Below are 22510 nucleotides of genomic sequence, written 5' to 3' on the forward strand. Positions count from 1 at the left end.
GGACACTTATCTATATGAATGATCTATATGAATAGTCACTTACAGCCAGTGGGGTCACATAGCTCATCTCTGTCAAAAATGGAACTTTCCAATTAAACTGGGAGCAAACTGGCACTCAGGTGGGTTCTGTTAGGTGCAAGAAACCAGGAGCCAGGACTGAGATCAAAAAGCACGGCAAATTTATTCCATGTAACCTGTACACAAGAATCTGATCTACTAACGTCAAGGCGAATTGGCACCAGATGACAGTCAATAGACTTCAAGGGGGCAGGACTTAGGTCTCTTATGGGGGTGTAGACTCCAAACAGATGATGCATTTGACCCTGCCCTCAGGCTCCCCCTGGTCATCTCCTACAGGTGCCTGTAAAATGTTCATGTGGAAATTATGTACTTTCAAGTGAAAAAGCAAAATTTGAAATTAAGCTGAGGTCTATTTTCCAGCCCATCACAGTTCCTAGAATTCGGTCCATATGAAATCACTGGAAATGTTATGATATTATTTGGGAGCTTCCAAAGTTACTTTTTTTAGGACTTTTTTTTAGGGATGCGGTGGCTCAGTGGCTAAGATGCTGAGCTTGTCAATCGAAAGGTCGGCAATTCAGCAATTCAAATCCCTAGTGCCGCGTAACGGGGTGAACTCCTGTTACTTGTCCCAGTTTCTGCCAACCTAGCAGTTCAAAAGCACATAAAAATGCAAGTAGAAAAATAGGGACCACCTTTGGTGGGAAGGTAACAGCGTTCCGTGCGCGTTTGGCATTTAGTCATGCCAGCCACATGACCACGGAGACGTCTTCGAAGAGCGCTGGCTCTTCGGCTTTGAAACGGAGATGAGCACCACCTTCTAGAGTCGAGAACAACTAGCACATATGTGCAAGGGGAACCTTTACCTAAAGATACTTTAGCCCCATAATAACCAAGTTTGGAAACTTCCATCTCTGTACCGCCTCATCTTTTCCTCTTTTCCCTTTCTATTAAGAATGTAAACAAAGAAGAGAAAGAAAAAGAAAAAAATCAGTGTGGTTTCTGGTGTATATGTGCTAAATATTGGGTCAGGACATTTTTTTTTTTCTGTCTGGAGCAAAGATCACCCTTTCTTTACCCCATTTGACAAGTTGAAAGCAGGCAGATTGGCATTTTGTGATGAAATCACTTGTTCCAGCAATGTCTGAAGAGAAGGTCAAGGTCTCCTCCCTCTCATAAAAGGGAAAAAAAGAAGAGCTGGAGCAGGAGTAATTCAAAAGAGGAGGAATTAGATTTCTATAGCCTCTTTGTATGGCAGAGCTACCATGTGGTTTATGTAGTGTGTGTGTTTGTACAAATAGGATGCCTGCAGAAGGCTGAAAGATTCTCTGCTATAAACATAGTCACTCACAGATTCACTGAAAGGACATTAGGAGAAAAGGCAGATGAAGGAGATCTACAGTAAGTATGTTGACTCACCTCCAACGGCAGGTTCCATGCGATGTATACATGGGACTTGTAATCATCCATCCATACCTCGGCCACCCGCAGTGCGTTCCTCTTGGTGTAGAAGCCAATGTTATTGTTGTACGGCTTCTTCTTGCGCTCAATGTGGGCCACTCGAGAGCAAGGGAGAACCTCCATGCTGCCACCACACAGCCACACCTGGAAAGATTGAGACAAAGGAGAAAAGACAACAACAGAAAGTCAGTAACTGGAAACACCCCCATATTCGCAAACATCATAACCAGGGGTGGGCTGCTGGGGGTTTGCAGCGGTTCGGGAGAACTGCTAGCTAAGATTCTGTGCAGTTCAGAGAACCTCCAAATCCCACTCTTAGCTGGCCCCACCCACTCCACCCCGCCCCTCTCCGGAGTCCCCACACAGCCCGTTTTGAATGTAGGTAAGTGCAGGGCATGCGTGGAGGCTCTGGGAGGGTGAAAAATGGGCCTACCAGAATTTTGGGAAGGCCAGAAATGAGTCCGGCCTCCAGAAGGCCTCTGGAGTCTGGGTAGGCCATTTTCGCCCTCCTGGAGGCTTGAGCAAAGCCTCCGGAGCCTGGGGAGGGCAAAACCATGCCCCCCGCCATGGTGCAGGAGGCTAACTAGGCCACACTCACCATGGCCACGCCCACCCAGCAACTGGGCAGAGAACCCCTTGCTAAAATGTTTGAAGCCCATCCCTGATCCTAACCTCCCTCAGTATCCTCCTAAGTGGTATCTTTCAGATCCATTTCATTGCCCTAGGACAGGGTGTCAAACTCAAGGCCCGCGGGCCGGATCCTGCCCATGGGGTGCTTAAATCTGGCCCACGGGGCTGCCCTGGAAACAGCAAAGGACCAGCCTGCGGTGCCTCTGCCAGTGAAAATGGAGTTTGGGAGGCTGCGTGCGGTACCCCGGGCCCCATTTTCACTGGCAGAGGGCTGCAGGAGGCCTCACGGCCAGAAACAGGGCCCGGAGGGGGCTGCGCATGGTCCCCCTGACCTCCATTTTTGCTGGCAGAGGGCTGCAGAAGGCCGTCGCAGCTGCTTCCCCCCCCCCCCCCGAGGTCACATACAACCCTGATGCAGCCCTCAGTGAAATCGAGTTTGACACCCCTGCATTAGTACATCTGGAAGATTTGCATTACTCAGTGTAAATGAGGTGTATCCAGCAAGCCATGGTGGCCCAAAAAGGAGAAATATGTATCATGATTTCCTGCCTCTGCTCTATTCTTTTGTACTTGCATTGTTTCCCCCGCCCCCAATAATTTTATTAAGGACTATATCGAACAAGTAAAACCAATGCAACAATGTAGTAGAGAAATACATTAAAATTATTTAAAATTTTAAGTGCAGAAGTGGGGAAAAACATCAGATGTGTTAAGGCACCGGACTAGAAACCAGAAGGCAGAGGAACAGGGTGTCAAAAGGTAGCACATTTTCTCCAACGTCATATAAAATATATAAGAATGATCAACCAGACAATACACGTCTATTCATCTATATAGACAACACAGCAGTGGCTGCACCAGGATCAGCTTTTGATGAGATAGCTGGGAAAATCTGGTAGCACTTGAGGAATTAGGATGATATTATACTGTCAACCACTTGAAGCCCAAACCCAAGCCTTGGTAGTACAGTAGTCTAAGGCACCCTGTTATTAAGCTGGTTATTAAGACCAGCTGCCTGCAATTACTGCAGGTTCGAATCTCGCCAAGGCTCAAGGTTGACTGAGCCTTCCATCCTTTCTAAGGTAGGTAAATTGAGGACCCAGTTGTGGGGGCAATAAGCTGACTTTGTATAAATATACAAAAGTATGAAGGCTATTGCTTAATGCACTGTAAACTGCCCTGAGTCTGCGGAGAAGGGCGGCATATAAATCAAATAAAAAAAAAAAACACCACAGAAGACCCAAGTCTGTGCTTTCCACCTTCAAAATTGAGATTCAATGGAAGGGTTGGATGATATGTGGCAAGAGGACCAATTACAGCACTGTTGAATACCAAAATATCACGGTGTGACACTGGATGGGATACTCTCTTTTATACTGCATTGCCGCAACACCAAGTCTAAAGTCATCTTGAGAAATAATATCATCAGGAAAACTATCAACTATACATAGGGAATTCAGTCAATCACTTTGCACACATCAGTTTTGGCCCTAAGTGTCTCTGTAGAAGAGCATGCTGTTGGTATGCAAATAATAATTCTCTATAGAGATTGCAATTTTAGGGATGGGGATGTCTTTTGGCTTTACCTTCAATATTGCTCCAGAGTGGATGCATCTGCACATGCAAAACAAGTTGACATTGCCATCAATGAAGCAGTATATTTAGTGAAAGGATGCCTTTAACACAGGGGTCCCCAACCTGTGGGCCATGGCCCACTACCGAGCCATGGCCTGTTGGCAACTGGGATGGGTGAGTGGCTGGCCAGCGTGCATGTGTGCAAGCACACTGGACTAGTGTCGTGCAGGCACTAGCGTCACCATGAGCATTGCACGGGTGCTAGCATTGGTGCAAGCATCACGTGGGTGCTAGCATCAGCACAAGCATCACACAGGTGTGCATGGCTTTTTTTTTTTTTTTTTAAATTTGATTTATATGCCGCCCTTCTCCGGAGACTCAGGGCGGCTTACAGTGCGTTAAGCAATAGCCTTCATACTTTTGTATATTTTATACAAAGTCAACTTATTGCCCCCACAAACTGGGTCCTCATTTCACCTACCTTAGAAAGGATGGAAGGCTGAGTCAACCTTGAGCCTTGGAGAGATTTGAACCAGCAGAAATTGCAGGCAGCTGTGTTAATAACAGGGTGCATAGACCACTGTACTATCAAGTCTCTTTGTTTGCATTGCCCGCACACTCATGGGCCCATTTGCACAGGTGCAGGCATGCATAAAGGTGCCTACCCCTCTCTCCCCTCCAAGCCGCCAACCCAGAAAGGTTGGGGAACTCTGCTCTAACCTACATCAACTGAGAATTTATAGCATCTCATGGGAATTGCCCCACCTAAGATCAGGAGAGAAACAACAGCTGACGCCTAGAGAACTAAGCAAGAAAATGATCCTTGACACACTTTGAATGGACGCACTTTATGGCAAGATTCTTGAGGGTATGTAAGAGCAAAGCAGAATTGAAAGATGGCGGAAGGAGACCATTGAGCAAGGAATAACATTAAAGGAGGATAGGGCTGAAGGATCTGAGCTCCGTTATACTACCCTCCCTGAATAGCTGAGAGTGCCTAAGTGTAAGACTAATATGCTCAATTGGAGGCTGTTAGCAGATAACAATATGCCATGTGAATCAGTGGTGGTATTCAGCTGGTTCTAACCGGTTCGGGTGAACCAGTAGTGGTGGTGGCGGGAGGCTCCGCCCACTCACCCGGATGTAATCATGTCCCATTTTTGACGCTCTGCGCATACGTGGAAGATCCTGTGCATGCGCGGAGGTAGAGCGTGCTCGCAAAGTGAGCATGTGTGCGCTCACATTGGCGAACCGGTAGCGAAGGTAAGTGAATACGGCCCCTGGTGTGAATATGGAGAGATTCAGAGCCCAGCCCATCTTCTACTATGTCAGTTACTGCCAGAAACATGTACTGACAATGGCTTATTTTTGGCCAACGACAAAGCCAAGAAGGTGACTTGGTTTTGGCCAATCTCTCTCTCTCTCTCTCTCTCTCTCTCTCTCTCTCTCTCTCTCTCTCCCTCTCTCTCTCCCTCTCTCCCTCCCCCCCCTCTCTCTCCCCAGTTCACTTCACAGGGTTGTCATTGTGGGGGAAATAGGAGGAGGAAGGAGTATTAGGTATTTGAGTATTTGAGCTATTTATAAAAATAATAATGGTAAAATTTTAAAAAATCTAAAAAGAGAAAAGAAAAAGTAAATTTCCCCCTCATCCCCAGCAAGTATTATACACATCACAAATTATCGTGTCTTTTAAAATGCAATCAAACATTCCTGCATTCCATAGCTCAGCCAATTTTCTATAAGCCCATCTCTAAATCTTCATGTTTTCTTACTTATCAGTAAAAGGCAAGTAAAGGTTATCAAAAATAACACCTTAAGTATTTATATCTCCACTTCCATTTAAATAAATTGCCCCTAACCCCTCTCTTTAAATAATCAAAGCCCAATTCATCATCCAGTCCCAATCAAAAGAAATCATTAAATATCATCAAAAATGGCAACCCATTATTTATCTGGAAAAACAACAAAAACGTAAGTATTACAAATTATATCCAATACCCCCAAGTAAACATTACCATAAATAAAAATCATCATTCAATTTGTTAAAAAAAAGACATCACCAGAAATAACAGTCCATTATTTTAACCATGATCAAATAAATCAATTAATTCAAATAAATAAATAAATTTTTCTTCTTTTCCCACAAAAGAAGTTCTAACATCTGTTTCTCCTAGTTTCTTTATCTCTTCTTTCAAAATTCTTATCATCTTTCTATAGTTCCAATATATTAACTCCAGCAAATCCCTTCTGTGCTTTAAAATCATCAGCAAATTACATTTGTAGATCCATTATTCCCATCTCTTTCTTATGGGTTATAATTCTTAAATCCTTAAAATCACTTCAGTTTTATTCAATGAAGCTTCTTCCTTTTCAGTAGCACATTTTAGTTCTATTATACAGTTAAATAACTTGAAAACCTCTTATACCCAAATATCAAAGAATTCTTTTAGGGATGCCATCTAGTACCCTCGAGTATTGAATGTTCAAAGTTATCTTTTCTGCTTAAATGTGAACAAAACAAATTTTTCCACAAGAAAGCATTCTCTTAATTAACATCCAAGTTCTTCTTTAATTCAAATCCAACTAACCTTTAGTCTGTTTAAAACTTTCCAAAATCAACACTATTGTCACCTTCTTGCTGAACATTTTTTTTAAATAAAATCCCTACTAGCACATTTAAGTTACTTTCTTTCTAAATGGATTGAAGAACTCAACCAGCTAATGTCAAATTTATGATTATGAATGTTTCTCAATATTTAACATACAATAAATATAAATAAAACACAAAGGGATTGAAAAGATGAGGTATGATTGAATATTGAGTCCAAAAACAAGGCTATGTTAACAGCTCTGAGCATGATGAAATCTCACAGCTCCTGGCTGAATATAAGCGAGTTCAAAAACATCAGTTTCTGCTGTCTGCTCACCCAAAAAACCCAGCTGTCTTATGTACATTTGGACGATCTCAGGATCTCTCCTTGGTCCAGAGAGAAGTTTTGGCAGCTTGGACCCGGCATCTAGCTTCCCTTTGGCTGTAATGTGTCCTGTGATCCACAACAGTTCAATTTCCCATTTATCACCAAAAGTGATTCCCTTTTCTACTTGCACGGAGGCCTCTTATGCAAGTATGTAAAGTGCCACATTTTCATTATAACACCAAATATCTAGTTTAAGTGACTTACTCAGAGGCACACTGGACTAGCGTCATGTGGGAACTAGTGTCACCATGAGCATTGCATGGGTGCTAGCATCGGTGCAAGCATCACGTGGGTGCTAGCATCACCACAAGCATCACACAGGTGTGCATGGCCTTGTTTGCATTGCCCACACACTCAGACCCATTTGCACAGGTGCAAGTGGACATAAGTGGACATAAAGGTGCCTGTCACTCTCTCCCCTCCAAGCCACCAACCCAGAAAGGTTGGGGAACTCTGCTCTAACCTACATCAACTGAGAATTTATAGCCTCTCATGGGAATTGCCCCACCTAAGATCAGGAGAGAAGTAACAGCAGATGCCTAGAGAACTAAGCAAGAAAATGATCCTTGACACCCTTTGAATGGACGTACTTTATGGCAAGACTCTTGATGGTACGTAAGAGCAAAACAGAATTGAAAGATGGAGGAAGGAGACCATTGAGCAAGGAATAACATTAAAGGAGGATACGGCTGAAGGATCTGAGCTCTGTTATACTTCATTCATCACCAAAAGTGATTCCTTTTTCTACTTGCACTGAGACCTCTTATGCAAATATGTAAAGTGCCAGGTTTTCATTGCAACACCAAATACCTAGTTTAAATGACTTACCCAGAGGGGACAAAAAAAGAGAAGAAATCATTCTCACTAATACATGATCAGGATGCACAAAAGCTAGATCTCTGGAGGGCTCGGGATAGGGGTTGCTCCTCTATCCTGGTCCTGTTAGACCTCTCAGCGGCTTTTGATACCATCGACCATGGTATCATGTTGCACCGGTTGGCGGGGTTGGGGGTGGGGGGCACCGTTCTGCGGTGGTTCTCCTCCTACCTCTCTGACCGGTCGCAATCTGTGTTGACGGGGGGGCAGCGGTCGACCCCGAGGCACCTTGCTTGTGGGGTGCCACAAGGGTCGGTCCTCTCGCCCCTTCTGTTCAACATTTATGTAAAGCCGCTGGGTGAGATCATCCGTGGCTTCGGGGTGGAGTTCCATCAGTACGCTGATGACACCCAGCTGTACATCTCCACTCCAGGCCACCCCAACGATGCCCTTGAAGTGATGTCCCAGTGCCTGGAGGCCGTGCGGGCCTGGATGGGGAGAAACAGGCTCCGACTCAACCCCTCCAAGACCGAGTGGCTGTGGCTTCCAGCGTCCCGATATAGCCAGCTGACGCCATCGCTGGCTATTGGGGGCGAATCACTCGCCCCCACGGAGAGGGCTCGCAACTTGGGCGTCCTCCTGGACGCACGGCTGTCTTTAGAAGACCATTTGACGGCCGTGGCCAGGGGGGCTTTTTATCAGGTTCGCCTGATACGCCAGTTGCGCCCCTTTCTAGATCGGGACTCTCTACGCACAGTCACTCAGGCACTAGTCACTTCCCGCCTGGACTACTGCAACGCTCTCTACATGGGGCTCCCCCTGGGGTGCACCCGGAGGCTCCAGCTGGTCCAGAATGCGGCCGCGCGGGGGATTATGGGGGCGACGAGGCGCTCCCATGTGACACCTCTCCTGCGCGAGCTGCACTGGCTCCCAGTGGTCTTCCGGGTGCGCTTCAAGGTGTTGGTGACCACCTTTAAAGCGCTCCATGGCTCAGGGCCGGGGTACTTACGAGACCGCCTACTGCCACCAATAGCCTCCCACCGGCCAGTACGCTCGCACAGAGTGGGCCTCCTCAGGGTGCCGTCCGCCAGACAATGTCGGCTGGCGACCCCCAGGGGGAGAGCCTTCTCTGTGACGGCGCCCACCCTCTGGAATAACCTTCCCCCGGAGTTACGTATAATAACAGACCTCCGGATTTTTCGGCGGGCCCTGAAAACTTATTTATTTCAACTAGCTGGGCTGGCTTGAGCTAAATTTTAAATTGGTTTTAAATTGGGTTGTTTTAATTTACGGCCAGAATATCTAATTATTTTATTACTGTTTTTTAAATTTTGTATGCTTTGTTTTTACTTAGGCTGTGCACCGCCCTGAGTCCTATTTGGAGAAGGGCGGTATAGAAATTTAAACAAATAAATAAAAATAAATAAATAGTATGGCATTCCTGAGACTCTGTCAGACCTCCTGTTCAATGAGGGACCTACAAAGTGAGATGTACCTCCGCTTAAATACTAGGGCTGTTCAACACTTCAGATTCATGAACACATAGAAAAGGGCATGACAGCTTTAAGATGTTGCCAACAGGTGCATCAAACCCAAGCCACCAGTGAAATCCAATTGAATCCAATATCTATGGAGATTCTCAATCATCCAGTCATGGTTGTCCCAAAGGTGCTTTTTCAAGAGGCAACTGGACTTTCTGGTTTTTCTTTGAAAATGTTTCGCTTCTCATCCAAGAAATATCAACTCTGAAGAAGCTCCTTGGATGAGAAGCAAAACATCTTCAAAAAAAAACCAGAAAGTCCAGTTGCCTCTTGACAAAGCACCTTTCGGACAACCAATTGAGTCCAGTTACAAAGAATTTGCTTATAGACAAAATCTTGCTAGTAGGCAAAATCTTACCAGATTACAGCTATAACATTCTCACTCTAGGACATGACCAGGTGAGCCTGAGGGAGGGGTCAAATGCATCATCAGTCTCAAGTCCCTTTGCACCCACAAGAGATCTAAGTCCAGGCATCTTGAATTCCTCTGATTCTTATCTCCCACTCATTTCCCTTGACTGTTAGTAGTTCAGATTTTTGTAAAGAGCATAAGCTTGCAAAAACCTTTATATTCATTTGAACTTCCTGGACTTCTGATTTCCCCATGCTTGACATTCACCTAATAGATTTATCCTGGGAGATTCCCGGGTGTGACTACCCTGAACTTTTTCCTCTCTTCTCCATCCAGTTCAGGACTATGCAGTCTCTTGTATGGGGCCTCTCTTTGGGATTGTGCGATGCCATTGCTGAAATTTCCTCTATCTCAGAGGTCCTCAACCCCTGGGCTGTGGCCCACTGCCGGGCTATGGCCTATTCAGAACTGGGCCATGCAAGAGGCGAGCCACCATGCACAGGTGTGTACACCTCGTGTGCACATGCTCAGCTCAACTTGCACAAGTGGCAGGTCAGGGCACACATGCATGCCGAGCTCGACTTGCAGTCCAGCTGCATGTACACACACATGCATGCAGTCTCATTGCTCACCCAAGTTGAGCTGCTTTCAAGTGCATGCCAGCTCTCCCACTTGCAGGACCTGGTTCCCCTCTCTCCCGTAGCCGGGAGCCACAAAGGTTGGGGACCACTGCCCTATCTCCTTCTTCAGCCACACATTCCATCACAGGGTTAATGCTCCAAAATAACCTTTTGGAAATCAAACCAGGCACTGTGTGGCTCTATTAGCTCTCCTCCAAAAAAGAATGCATTATCTTTAGACAACATCTGCCCCACTGTTGAACAGCTGCGGTCATTAAAGAACTTTGCTTGATGTTACCCCAAATCTGTTCCCCTGTGGTGTCCATCCTTTAATTCTGAACAAATGAACAATGGAAAATAAATCTGCCCTTTCTTCCAGCTGACAGCCCTTCAGATGTTTTAAGACAGCTCTCATAGCATCCCTTAATCTTGTCTTCTTAAGCGTAGTACATAGCCAGCTTTTTCCACCATTCTTCCTTTGATTGATTTCAAACACTTTAGCATCCTAGACGCTTATCTCCGGACCTTCAGAAGTAATCACTGAATGTCACACCTTCAAGTAACTTTGATCCCTTTGCTAGTGACTAGCCCAGTAGAGGTGACAAGCTATAGCTGGGCCAATATTCATTTCAGAACTTCTCTTAGAAAGTGATTCCATCAATGTAATAATCTGGTTCAAATCTAAGTTCTGAACCGAGTTGAAAAATAAAATTGAATCAGATGACTCCAGATTGAATTGAAATGCTACATACCTTTGCTATAGTGGCGAATATCTGTAGCTCAGGTGTAGGACGAGGGTAAAGGTTCATTCTCTGAACTTGTGGGTTGGTTTCTGAATGTTTCATTACCAAGCTAGGTAACATCTTCAGCGGAGTTTAGGGGATGCCAGTATCAGTGATACTTAGCCGTGGGTGTGTCAACTCTGTCCCACACCTGAAGCCCTTATAAACAGAACACTGATACTGACATCCCATAAACTTCGCTGAACATGTTACCTAGCCTGGTAACGAAACGTTTGGAAACCAACCCACAAGCTTGGAGAACATGGGTGGGTTCTAAATTTTTTTACTACCGGTTCCATGGGCGTGGCTTATTTTGTGGGCGTGGTTTGATGGTCATGTGACAATTCTTTAGGATTTAGCAGAGGTACTGGTCTATCAGGCTTTTAACTGCTTGCAGAGCTGTACCGGTCTACCCATTTGTTTTTGGAGGCACCGGTCTACCACCACACTGCCTTTTAACACTGATCAGCTGTAGGGCGGCCCTTTGAAGCCCCGCGGCAAGAGTTTAAACAGTTTTTTTTCCTTCTAGCCATCAGCTGGGACTCGGGAGGCAGTGAATAGATTGGGGGTGGGGCCAAATAAAAGGTAAGAATAACGTGGGCAGGGCAGGAGGGCCCAGCTCCCGAACAAAGAGAACTGGTTCGGTGACATCATATCGTCACCGCTACCAGCTCGGCGGAACCTGGCGGAACCGGGAGGAACCCACCACTGTTGGCGAATGAACCTTTACCCTCATACTACTACCCCTGTCAGCATTTTGATGGACTCTTGTGTACATGCAAAAGCATTTTTCTGAACAGAATTCTTGGAACTGATTTGCAAATCTGAACTGGATTGCCTGAATCAACAGGGAAATTTCCATTGGACTGGTGTGATTTTTCAAACTGAGTCACCAATGCAATTGTGGGTGATTCACGCCTCCCCAATCTCCACCAGACATAATGGGAAAATCATCTTTTTCCTCACCTAGAATATCTCAAGACACAATAGCATTATTATTTTTGTCCATGTAAGTGTGATTTGCAACATTTATTATGAAAGGTTTGCTTGTAACAACGTGGAAATAAACTGTGTTCTGTGATGCGGTCGGGAAGAAGGGGGCTTTGAGCAAAATATTCTGAAGAGGATCCATTTACACACCGATATGCACGAATAGGTGGTCCTCAACTCACAACAGTTCATTTAGTAACCATTCAAAGTTACAACGGCACTGAAAAACGATCACACTTACGACCGTTGCAGTATTTCCGTGGTCACATGATCAAAATTCAGATGCTTGACATATTTATGACAGTTGCAATGTCCCGGGGTCCCGTCATCATCTTTTGCAACCTTCTGATAAACAAAGTCAATGGGAAGCCAGATTCCTAAATTACTAACTTAACACCTACAGTGATTAATTGAACACCCATGGCAAGAAGAGTCGTAAAAGGGAGCAAAACTCGCTTAACAAATGACTCACTTAGCAACAGAAATTTTGGGCTCAATTGTGTCGTAGGTCGAGGTCTACCTGTATATGGTTGTGGAATATAGTAAGGAGGTGGATTCCCAGGACGGAGGGGCTGCATTCCAGAGGTGTAAGAGGCAACTCAGCCCAGATATTATGTGTGATAGAAAGGAGGTGAAGGCAGCCCTTCCCTAATAGTTCCCAACGTATATTGTAGATGCTGATTACTATCAGTAATCTGTCCTTGGTCTGTGTGAATTTTTTGTCTATAAGTGTGAAACAATGAAGAATTTAGCTTGGAAAAATCATAATGTCCTGTAATCTGCAACTTTTACATTGCAGAAACATTTGGACCACACATCTTGACCAGGGTGAATCAATAGACACAATTTACATAGACTTCTGCAAAGCCTTTGATTCAGTGGTGCACGACAAACTACTGCTGAAACTTAGTTCTTAAGGCATCTCCAGACCCCTGCACAAGTGGACTCTGTTGTTATATCCTCAAACCCCCACAGCTTCAACCATCAACATGTACAAGGTAGCAAGTATAAGTATGAACGTAAGCATGAAAAAGAGGAAGTAAATACAGATAAATGGGGACAGTAAGACAGGGATGGTAGGCACACTATCTACTGGTAGGCACACTATCTACCGTGGACCTCACCCCATTCCTAAGAGGTCCGTAAAGGGGGCGTGCATAAGCGCATCAGCATGCCTACTGTCCCTGTCTTACTGTCCCCATTTATCTGTATTTACTTCCTCTTTTTCATGCTTATGTTCATAGTTATACTTGCTACCTTGTACATGTTTGACAAACAAATAAAATAAAAATAAATAATTAATTTGGAGCCTGGTCCATACACAAAAACACATACTGGCTATTTCAGCCCTCCATTTTATCTCCCCTGCCAATTTTCTCTTCGTAATGTTCATTTCTCTCCACTCACTCTCCCCCACTTTTTTCTGTCTTTCTTGTTATCAGGCATATGGACCCAGGACTCTTATAGTGCTGTCTCTCCTCTTTAACTTTTTAAAGGCGTTGAATTGCAATCCAGAGCCAAGCTGTACATGAGCTCTGCAACTTCCTGTCTTAGAAGAGGCTCCAGGGAAAGGAAGATGGGGCTGACAGGAAAGCTTCTGAACTTAATTTTGTTACAGAAGTGTGGTGCCGAAGATGTGTGGTGTTGCATTTCAAAGCCGTGTGTCTTGAGGTGGTGGTGGTGGGAAGATTTGCAGAATTGCACACTGCATCCGAGCCCGTGTTTGATTTCACTCCTTCCCAAGAAATAAATTGCTGTCGTTCCTTTAACTACAAAGCAGGAACAAAGAACTCACCTTTTGGATCCTGAAGGACTCGGCCTCAAGGTGTGTTGGTGGAAGATAAGGACCAAGCAGGAACAAATACAGCCAAACTGACTCTGACAATTACATGGCCTCAAATATGTATGAAATCAAATGCAGAAGTGACTGGGCAGATAACAAGGATGCTATAAAGGGGGCGAGGAGGAGGGGGGGGGGGAGGAGAAGGAGAAGGAGAAGGAGGAGGAGGAATTGAATGTTCAATAAAGTTGACTTGTTCACAGCAGCTAGAATTATATCAATTAGTTAGTTAGTTAGTTAGTTAGTTAGTTAGTTAGTTAGTTAGTTAGTTAGTTAGTTTATTATATTTATATACTGCCCTTCTCCCGAGGGACTCAGGGCAGTGAACAGCCATGGTAAAAACAATGTACAACAAAATTAAAAGCTTATTAAAATAATTCAATCATTTGGCCAAATTTAAAGCATCCAACTAAGATCATTTAAAACCCCTATCAAAACCCAATTTAAAAACCTTTATCCTGTCAATCCAGCTTGCTGGAATAATAGGGTCTTCAGAGCGCGATGGAAGGCACGGAGGTCGGGGATCCTTCATATGTCTGGGGGCAGTTCATTCCATAGGGCTGGAGCCCCCATAGAGAAGGCTCTCCCCCTGGGGGTCGCCAGCCTACACTGTTTGGCTGATGGCACCCTGAGGAGGCCCTCTCGGTGGGAGCTTATTGGTCAGTGGGAGGCAATCGGTGGCAGAATGCGGTCCTGTAGATAACCAGGTCCTAAGCCATGGAGCACTTTAAAGGTGGTAACCAACACCTTGAAGCGCACCCGGAAGATCACCGGGAGCCAGTGCAGTTTGCGCAAGATGGGTGTTACATGGGAGCGATGAGTCGCCCCCATTATTACTCGCACGGCTGCATTCTGGACCAGCTGGAGCCTCTGGGTGCTCCTCAAGGGGAGCCCCATGTAGAGAGCATTGCAATAGTCCAGCCGGGAAGTGACGAGGGCGTGAGTGACTGTGCGCAGGGCGTCCCGATTCAGAAAGGAGAACTGGGAGATCAGGCGAACCTGATAAAAGGCCCCCCTGGCCACGGCTGTCATATGATCTTCCAAGGACAGCCGTGAGTCCAGGAGGACGTCCAAGTTGCGAGCTCTCTCTGAGGGGGGTAAGATCTCATCCCCAATAGCCAGTGATGGTGTCAGCTGGCTATATCGGGTCATCGGGAGCCACAGCCACTCAGTCTTGGAGGGGTTGAGTCTGAGCCTGTTCCTCCCCATCCAGATCCGCACGGCCTCCAGACAGCGGGACAAGGGCATCATTGGGGTGGCCTGGTGGGTGTGGCAGGGGAAGGATACAGCAAAATCTCCATTCCCACCCCACTCCAGGGGAAGGATACTGCAAACGCTTCATTCCCTCCCCACTCCTGGGGGAAGGATATTGCAAAATCTCCATTCCCACCCCACTCTGGTACCAGCCAGAGATTGTATTTGCCAGTTCTCCGAACTACTCAAAATTTCCACTACCGGTTCTCCAGAACCTGTCAGAACCTGCTGGATTTCACCCCTGAATTATATATGCTAAATATTGGAAAAATATGAACACCCCACCGGATGATGACATAATTAGGAAAATTTGGAATTGTGCTGAAATGAACAGATTAACTTTAAAAATTAAAGATAAAGAAGACTCAAAATATTACAGGACATGGAATAAATTTTATGAATGGATAGAGACCAGAGGCAGAAACGAGAGGGAAGATTATGAATGTCAGTACAACAAAGATGTATAAAACTATGGATATAATATGGAAAAATTTGTAAATAAGCTAATGTAAGTAGAAACTTAGTTGAAGTTTTCTTTTATTTCCTTTTTTGTTGTTGTATTGTTGCAATTACTGTTAACATAGCACAATTACAGTTATTAGCATTGTTAGGAATATGAGTATTACCTAACTTGTTGGGTTGGCAATATATAAACCATCAATGTATGTTTGCATTATATTGTACTGTATTGTATAGCTTTAAGACTGCTGTATTGTATCATACTGTGTACTGATTGGTTAGCTCTATTGCCAATGTCCTTAAGAGGGAGCTAGAAACATGGCTTGTTCTCTTTGTTGTTCTTGCTCTCTGATATCTCTATCTGACTTACTGTCTTACTGTTTGCAACTCTAGAAGAACTGTTTACTGTGTATGATTAATACGACTGGTATGAAGACTTTGTTTATTGGACTGTGTAAACTGTAACACGACTCAGTGTATCTGTGTGGTGACTGTGCTTATTCATAACTACTCTCAACCGCTTTCATGTACACACCTTTGCTACTCAAGGGTTATTCCTTAATAAGCATATATGTTAAGATTTACCATTGGTCTCTCTCTGGCTTTGCTTTATTTGCATTGTTGTCCTGACATGGCACTGTCTTTTCAATAAAATAAAATAAAATAATTTTTTAAAAAAATAAATAAATAAAGTTGACTTGTTCACACCAGGCCTATACAAGTGATGATGTACAGGTATTCCTTGACATATGACCGTAATGGAGCTTGCCCATTTCGGTCATAAATTGTGATGGTCATAAAACAGGTGATCATAAAATCACCCAGATTTTACTATTATTATTTTTTTGTAGCAGATGTTATGTGATTCACCATGGTTGGTAAGCGCATTTGCACTTCTTAAGCAAACCCATTGTTTGCTGTGGAGTGATTTTGCTGAAAACCAGAAATAAAGGCCAGTTTTAAAATAAAAAATGAAAATAGTCAAAAAGAAAAATTTGAGATTTTCTACCCCAATCCACATAATAAGACCTCCAAGAAAGTAAGATTTTAAGAATGAAGATAATAAAGTAAAGGTAAAAGCTCCCTTTGCACATATGTGCTAGTCGTTCCTGACTCTAGGGGGCGGTGCTCATCATCGTTTCAAAGCCGAAGAGCCAGCGCTGTCCGAAGATGTCTCTGTGGTCATATGGCCGGCATGACTAAATGCTGAAGGCGCAAGGAGCGCTGTTACCTTCCCACCAAAGGTGGTCCCTATTTTTCTACTTGCATTTTTTACATGCTTTCGAACTGCTAGGTTGGCAGAAGCTGGGACAAGTAACAGGAGCTCACCTCGTTACGTGGCACTAGGGATTCGAACCGCTGAACTACCGACCTTTCGATTGACAAGCTCAGCGTCTCAGCCATTGAGCCACTGCGTCCCTTTAAGATAATGAGTATGTATCTTCCAATATTAAAAATTCTATCCTGTCTACAATAACAGTGAATTGCAACTCCCATCTTTGTAGCCTATGGCCATTTACCTAGTGGCTAATGTGCTCCAGATAAAGCTGGATACAGATTTAATTCATTAAGACAGGTTACTCTAACCACAACGTTCAAGGCTGACATCTACATTCTACTCTCCTTTTTATCACTAAGAATATTACAAAACGGTCTGTCCTTGAAAAAATAAAACAAACCAAGAGATCTATTTCCTACCCACCACCCTTTTGCATAAACACATTTTTCCCCCTAGAAAAATCCTAAAAATAGGAACTAAGACCTTGGGAGGCTTTTGTTACTGTTGTTAATTAGTTAGTTAATTAATTTTATAGCACCCAAAATTGAAGAAATATGTAGAGCTGGGGAGGAATAAGCACAGAAAAGAGCGACGGCTTTTGCATCTCCTTAAAGTGATAATTATTTCTCATGAAACACAAGCTCCAAATTCACCCCAAACCTTTTGTCCTGGGTGTCAGCTACCACCAGGACCTACAACCATTGGCCTAATTTGAAAAGTCTTCTCTCAAATAATCTATTGAGACCTTTTAGAAAAGCAAATTTTCCTGCGTAGCGGCATCAGCAGATAAAAAAAAACAGGAACGAAGGAGAGAAGATGGAAGTCCGTTTAAGAAATGGAAAGGACAGAAGGGGGGGGGATGCAGAATAGAGAGTAAAAAAAAAAAAGAGTGTCAGGGATAATGGATAACCCCATCAGTGTGAGCGAGCAAATGGATATGTCAGAGACGGAGCGAATACTTAGCAGATCTGCAGATGATATAAAATTGGGGGGAACAGCCCACACCACCTAAGACAGAAATAACATTGCAAATGACCCAGATAGAATACAGAAATGAGCAGGAAGAAGAGAAAGATATTTTTACAGAAGGAAGTGCAAAGTTCTTCACTGACAGGAGAAAAAGTGAAATGCACAGACATCAGATGGCTTAGTAAATGGGGTTTGAGGAAAAGGTCACGGACTAGTAGCTGATGATGTAATTGCAAAGGAAGCAAATGCATTTTTATTTTTTTGCGGGGGAGGGGATGGATCGACAGAAGTACACTTTTCAGCTCTCAGGTAATCTCAGGTATGACCACAATTGAACCCAAGGTAGGACAGTTGTTCAAGTCAGCCTTGCCCCCATTTTACGACCGTTCTTGCCAAACTTGTTAAGAGAATCACTGCAGTTAGTAACATGGTGGTAAAGGGAACCTGGCTTCCCCATTGATTTTGCTTGTCAGAAGGTTGCAAAAAGGGATCACGTGATCTTGGGAAACTACAATTGTTACAAGGGGTCAAGCATCCGAACGTTGATCATGTGACCATGGGGATGCTGCAACAGTCGTAAGTGTGAAAAACAATCATAATCCACTTTTTTCAGTGGCCGTTGTAACTTTGAACGGTCACTAAATAGCAATAGCAATAGCAGTTAGGTCTCTTTCAACTCTGTTTATTCTGTTCCGTTCCGTTCCGTTCCGTTCCGTTCCATTCTTTCTACTCTACTCTACTCTACTCTACTCTACTCTACTCTACTCTACTCTCTCCAAAGCACCTGAGGGCAGGACAAAAAGCAATAGATGGAAACTAATAAAGAAAAGAACCAACCTAGAACTAAGGAGAAATTCCCTGACAATTAGAACAATTACTCAGTGTTAACAATTAATCAAACTTGCCTCCAGAAGTTGTGGGGTGCTCCAACACTGGAAGTTTTTAATAGGAGATTGGACAACCATTTGCCTGAAGTGGTATAGGGTTTCCTGCTTGATCAGGGGACTGCACTAGAAGACCTCCAAAGTCTCTTCCAACTCTGTTATTCTATTCATTGATCCGAAAAGTGGATCCTGCACCTGCAGGAATAATGCTAGAAAGATGATGATGATGATGTAATGGGTAATGGGAGCGACATGGCGTTCCCATGTAACACCTCTCCTGTGCGAGCTGCACTGGCTCCCAGTGGTCTTCCGGGTGCGCTTCAAGGTTTTGGTTACCACCTTTAGAGCGCTCCATGGCTTAGGACCTGGTTATTTACGGGACCACCTACTACCACCAATAGCCTCCCACCGGCCGGTACGCTCTCATAGAGAAGGGCTCCTCCGGGTGCCGTCGGCCAAACAATGTCGACTGGCAGCCCCCAGCGGGAGACCCTTCTCTGTGGGGGCACCTACTATCTGGAACGAGCTCCCCCCGGAAATATGGAGGATCCCGGATCTGCGCACCTTCCGCCGCGCTCTTAAGACCTTTTTATTCCACCAGGCGGGCCTGGCCTAATCTTTTCCCTCTTTTTAATTATGCAAATTTTAATCAGTTTTTAAATGATTGGGGTGTTTTAATTTGTCTGGGCCAAATTGTTTAATTCGATTTTATTTTGTTTTTTGAATTTTGTATCTATGTATTTTTTACTGTTTGGCTGTTCACCGCCCTGAGTCCTTCAGGAGTAGGGCGGTATATAAATCAATCAATCAATCAATCAATCAATCAATCAATCAATCAATCAAATAAATAAATAAACAAACAAACAAACAAACAAACAAACAAACAAACAAATGTAGCTCATTCAATTTTTTTTTTAGCCCAGATCTGATAGGCTGAAGTCATGAAGTCATGTGAAATGAAACGTTCCCATAAAATGGGAACATTTCACCCTGAGTAGACAAGTCCCAAAGGAGATGCAGTGGTGTTTTTTCAGGAACTAGAAAGGATGGCTCATAAAAGTCAATGTCTGATCATAATTATTCCAGAAAATGGGACACCGACTAATGAGTTTTATAGGAAAGTGAAGTCCCATTGGAAATTAGAACCGGAATCCTTTCCTACCAGTAAAAACTGTTCAACATTGCGACCAATTATCCAGCAAAGTAGTCAGCTCTTCTTTCACTGGACATGTTCAGGTTGACACCAGGCACTTATCTGAATTGGATCCTTTGATTTAGATTTCCTCCCTGAGTAAATGATTGGGCTCAATGGCTCTTAAACATCTTTACTTTACCTCCTTCTATTATCCAGCCACTGCTTTCCAGCCTTGAGTGACACACATAGATCTCTTTAGGTAAATCCCAAGGGAATGGGTCATATTGTTGAAAGGGATCCTGGAGGTCATTTACCCAAATCTCATGCCCTAAGCAGGATCCATGAGAGTAAAGCCTTATAGAAGACTAGCTGTCTTCTGTTTGAAGGCCTCTAAGAGAAAAAAAAATGTATACCACTTCATTTGATAGTCGATTTACTGGCTGATATAGATTGTCTTCAACGTAGCATCACAATTGAGACCGGAATTTCTGACGATAAGCAAGGCAGGTGTTAAGAGATTTTATTACCTTTTTTTGCTGTGGCTGTTAAGCAAATCCCAGCAGTTATTACATGAATATAATGGTCATTAAGTGGATCTGACTCCCCCCCCATTGACTTTGCTCATCAGAAGCGATTGTGGGATGATCACAATTGGTGATCATATGATCCAGAGATGTTGGAATTGCTCTGAATACATGCCAGTTGCCAAGAGCACAAATTTTGATCACGTGTCTGTGGGGATGTTGTAAGAGTCATTAGTGTGAGGACTATAAATCACTTCTTTCAGTGCCACGGTAAGTTTAAACAGTCGCTAAATGACTGTTATAAGTCAAGGACAGTAGTGGGATTCAGCCAGTTCGCACCACTTCGGGAGAACCAGTTGTTAACTTTCTGAGCAGTTTGGTGAACTGGCTGTTGGAAGAAATCATTAGGGCAGAGAACCGGTTGTTAAATTATTTGAATTCCACCACTGGTCAAGGACTATCCGTCGTTAATATAGTGAGCTTTTCCTGAGCCTGAACCTCCTTCTATTTTTTAACCCATTTATTCTGGTTCTGCCCCCTAGATCTGTAGAAAATGTCTACCCTTCTTTTCTGAGCTGCGGTGGCGCAGTGATTAGAATGTAGTACTGCAGGGCTAACTCATTGCTCACTCCAGCAGTTCGATCCTGATGAGCTCAAGGTTGACTCATCCTTCCATCCTTCCGAGGTGGGTAAAATGAGGACCCAGATTATTGGGGGCAATAGGCTGACTCTGTAAACCACTTAGAGAGTGCTGAAACCACTGTGAAGTGGTATATAAGTCTAAGTGCTATTGCTATTTCTGGGCAACGAGCTTCAAATATTTGAAGAATGAAATCATATCTCCCGTCAACCATCTTTTCTCTAAAGAACAACATATTTAGATTCTTTCATTCCTTGGTTGTCCAGCCAAACAGCATCTTGTTGTCCTACTCTAATGTCCTCAATTTTGTTACTTCTCTTTTTGAACTCTAGTGACCAGCAATGAACATAGTATTCTTAGTTGAATCTGACTAGGCAGAATAGAATAATTACTTCTTATATTCTAGAGTCCGCAACATTTATCTTTTTAGCAGCTGGTTCACACGGGTGACTCAAGTTGACAAGAACACCTTAGAACCTTTACGCATGTCCTGCTGACAAACCTTTTCTGTATTTTTATTTTTTCCTACCTGGAGGCAAAGCTTCACACTTCCTCCTATTGTATTTCATACTATTCAATTTAGCCTATTGTTCAAGCCTACTTAGATCTTTCTGAATCTTTTCTCTTTCTTTTAAAGTATTAACCACCAGCTTTGTATCATCTCCACATTTGATTGGCATTCTTCATCCATACCACTGATAACAATGTTGAACAGCAAAGGACCCAGGATAGAATCTTGTGGCACTCCATTCATCACTTCCTGCCAAGTTGGTCAAATCACTAACAAGCACTCATTAGGTGTGATGATTGAGCAGTTGTGAGCCCATCCAACAGTAGCATCATCCAGCCCATATTTGACCATTTTATACCTCTCCACCCCCCCTATGGTGCTGGCGTAAATTATTGTGCATACCATGGATAGTCAGAGCAGCCACCAGAGAGGTGCTGAATCATATAAAACCAGAAACATCACTAGAAGCCAAAACTACAAGACTAACTCTGATTTACTTTGGTCATGTCATGCGTGGAAATTTATTGGAGAAGTCAATAACATTAGGAATGGTTGGTGGAGCAAAAAGAACTCACTGACTTTGTACCATCAAAGCTGATACAAAGATGAACACCCAACAACTGAAAGAAGCTGTGCTTGATAGGACAATATGGAGAGCACTTGCCTATAAAGTCACCAAGAGTCAGACACAACTGAACAGTTAAAACTACTACCTATCTCCCCTCTTGTAGAATCATCTCTTGCCAAAAGAAAAATCACTATCTTTTGAGCTTGGTCACTCAACAGCGAGACACTGGTGAAGCGGTCACAGCAGCAGCCACATTTTCTGTGTCATATGAGGAAAAGTACCTCTTCCTTCCCCTGTCCTTACCACTTTCTATAGAGGGGCGATCAAGAGCATCCTGTCATATGGCATTACTGTCTGATTTGGAAGCATTATTGCTTCAGACAGGAAGGCGGTGCAGAAGTGGTGAGGATGGTAGAAAAGATTATTGGTAGTTTGCTCCCTTCCATCCAGGACATAGCATATAAGTGATGCTTGAATAGGGTCTACAAGATTGTCTGGGACGCTACACATCCTCTTCATGACCTGTTTTCCTGGTTACTTTCTGGGAGGAGGCTCTGTGGCATCCAAAGCAGAACATCCAGATTCAATCACAGTTTGGTTCTATACAATATCAGACTTGTGATCTCTCAAGCTTCCTCTTTCTGTTATGTATTCAAAATGGACAGTAATTAACATTTATAT

At 43.8% G+C, this 22510-nt stretch overlaps 1 protein-coding gene across 1 annotated transcript in view; it reads right to left on the reverse strand.

The window, feature by feature from the left end:
- GALNT17 (polypeptide N-acetylgalactosaminyltransferase 17) overlaps positions 1–22510 on the reverse strand; it is a 351458-nt gene that overhangs the window by 30044 nt on the left and 298904 nt on the right. Inside the window, exon 7 of the mRNA XM_070945586.1 lies at positions 1441–1626. Coding sequence (XP_070801687.1) covers positions 1441–1626 — 186 coding nt within the window. The remainder of the gene's footprint in view (positions 1–1440; positions 1627–22510) is intronic.

Source organism: Pituophis catenifer, unplaced genomic scaffold (assembly GCF_029215685.1).
Source record: "Pituophis catenifer annectens isolate HBS135680 unplaced genomic scaffold, rPitCat1.0.hap2 SCAF_1, whole genome shotgun sequence".
Classification (NCBI taxonomy): domain Eukaryota; kingdom Metazoa; phylum Chordata; class Lepidosauria; order Squamata; family Colubridae; genus Pituophis; species Pituophis catenifer.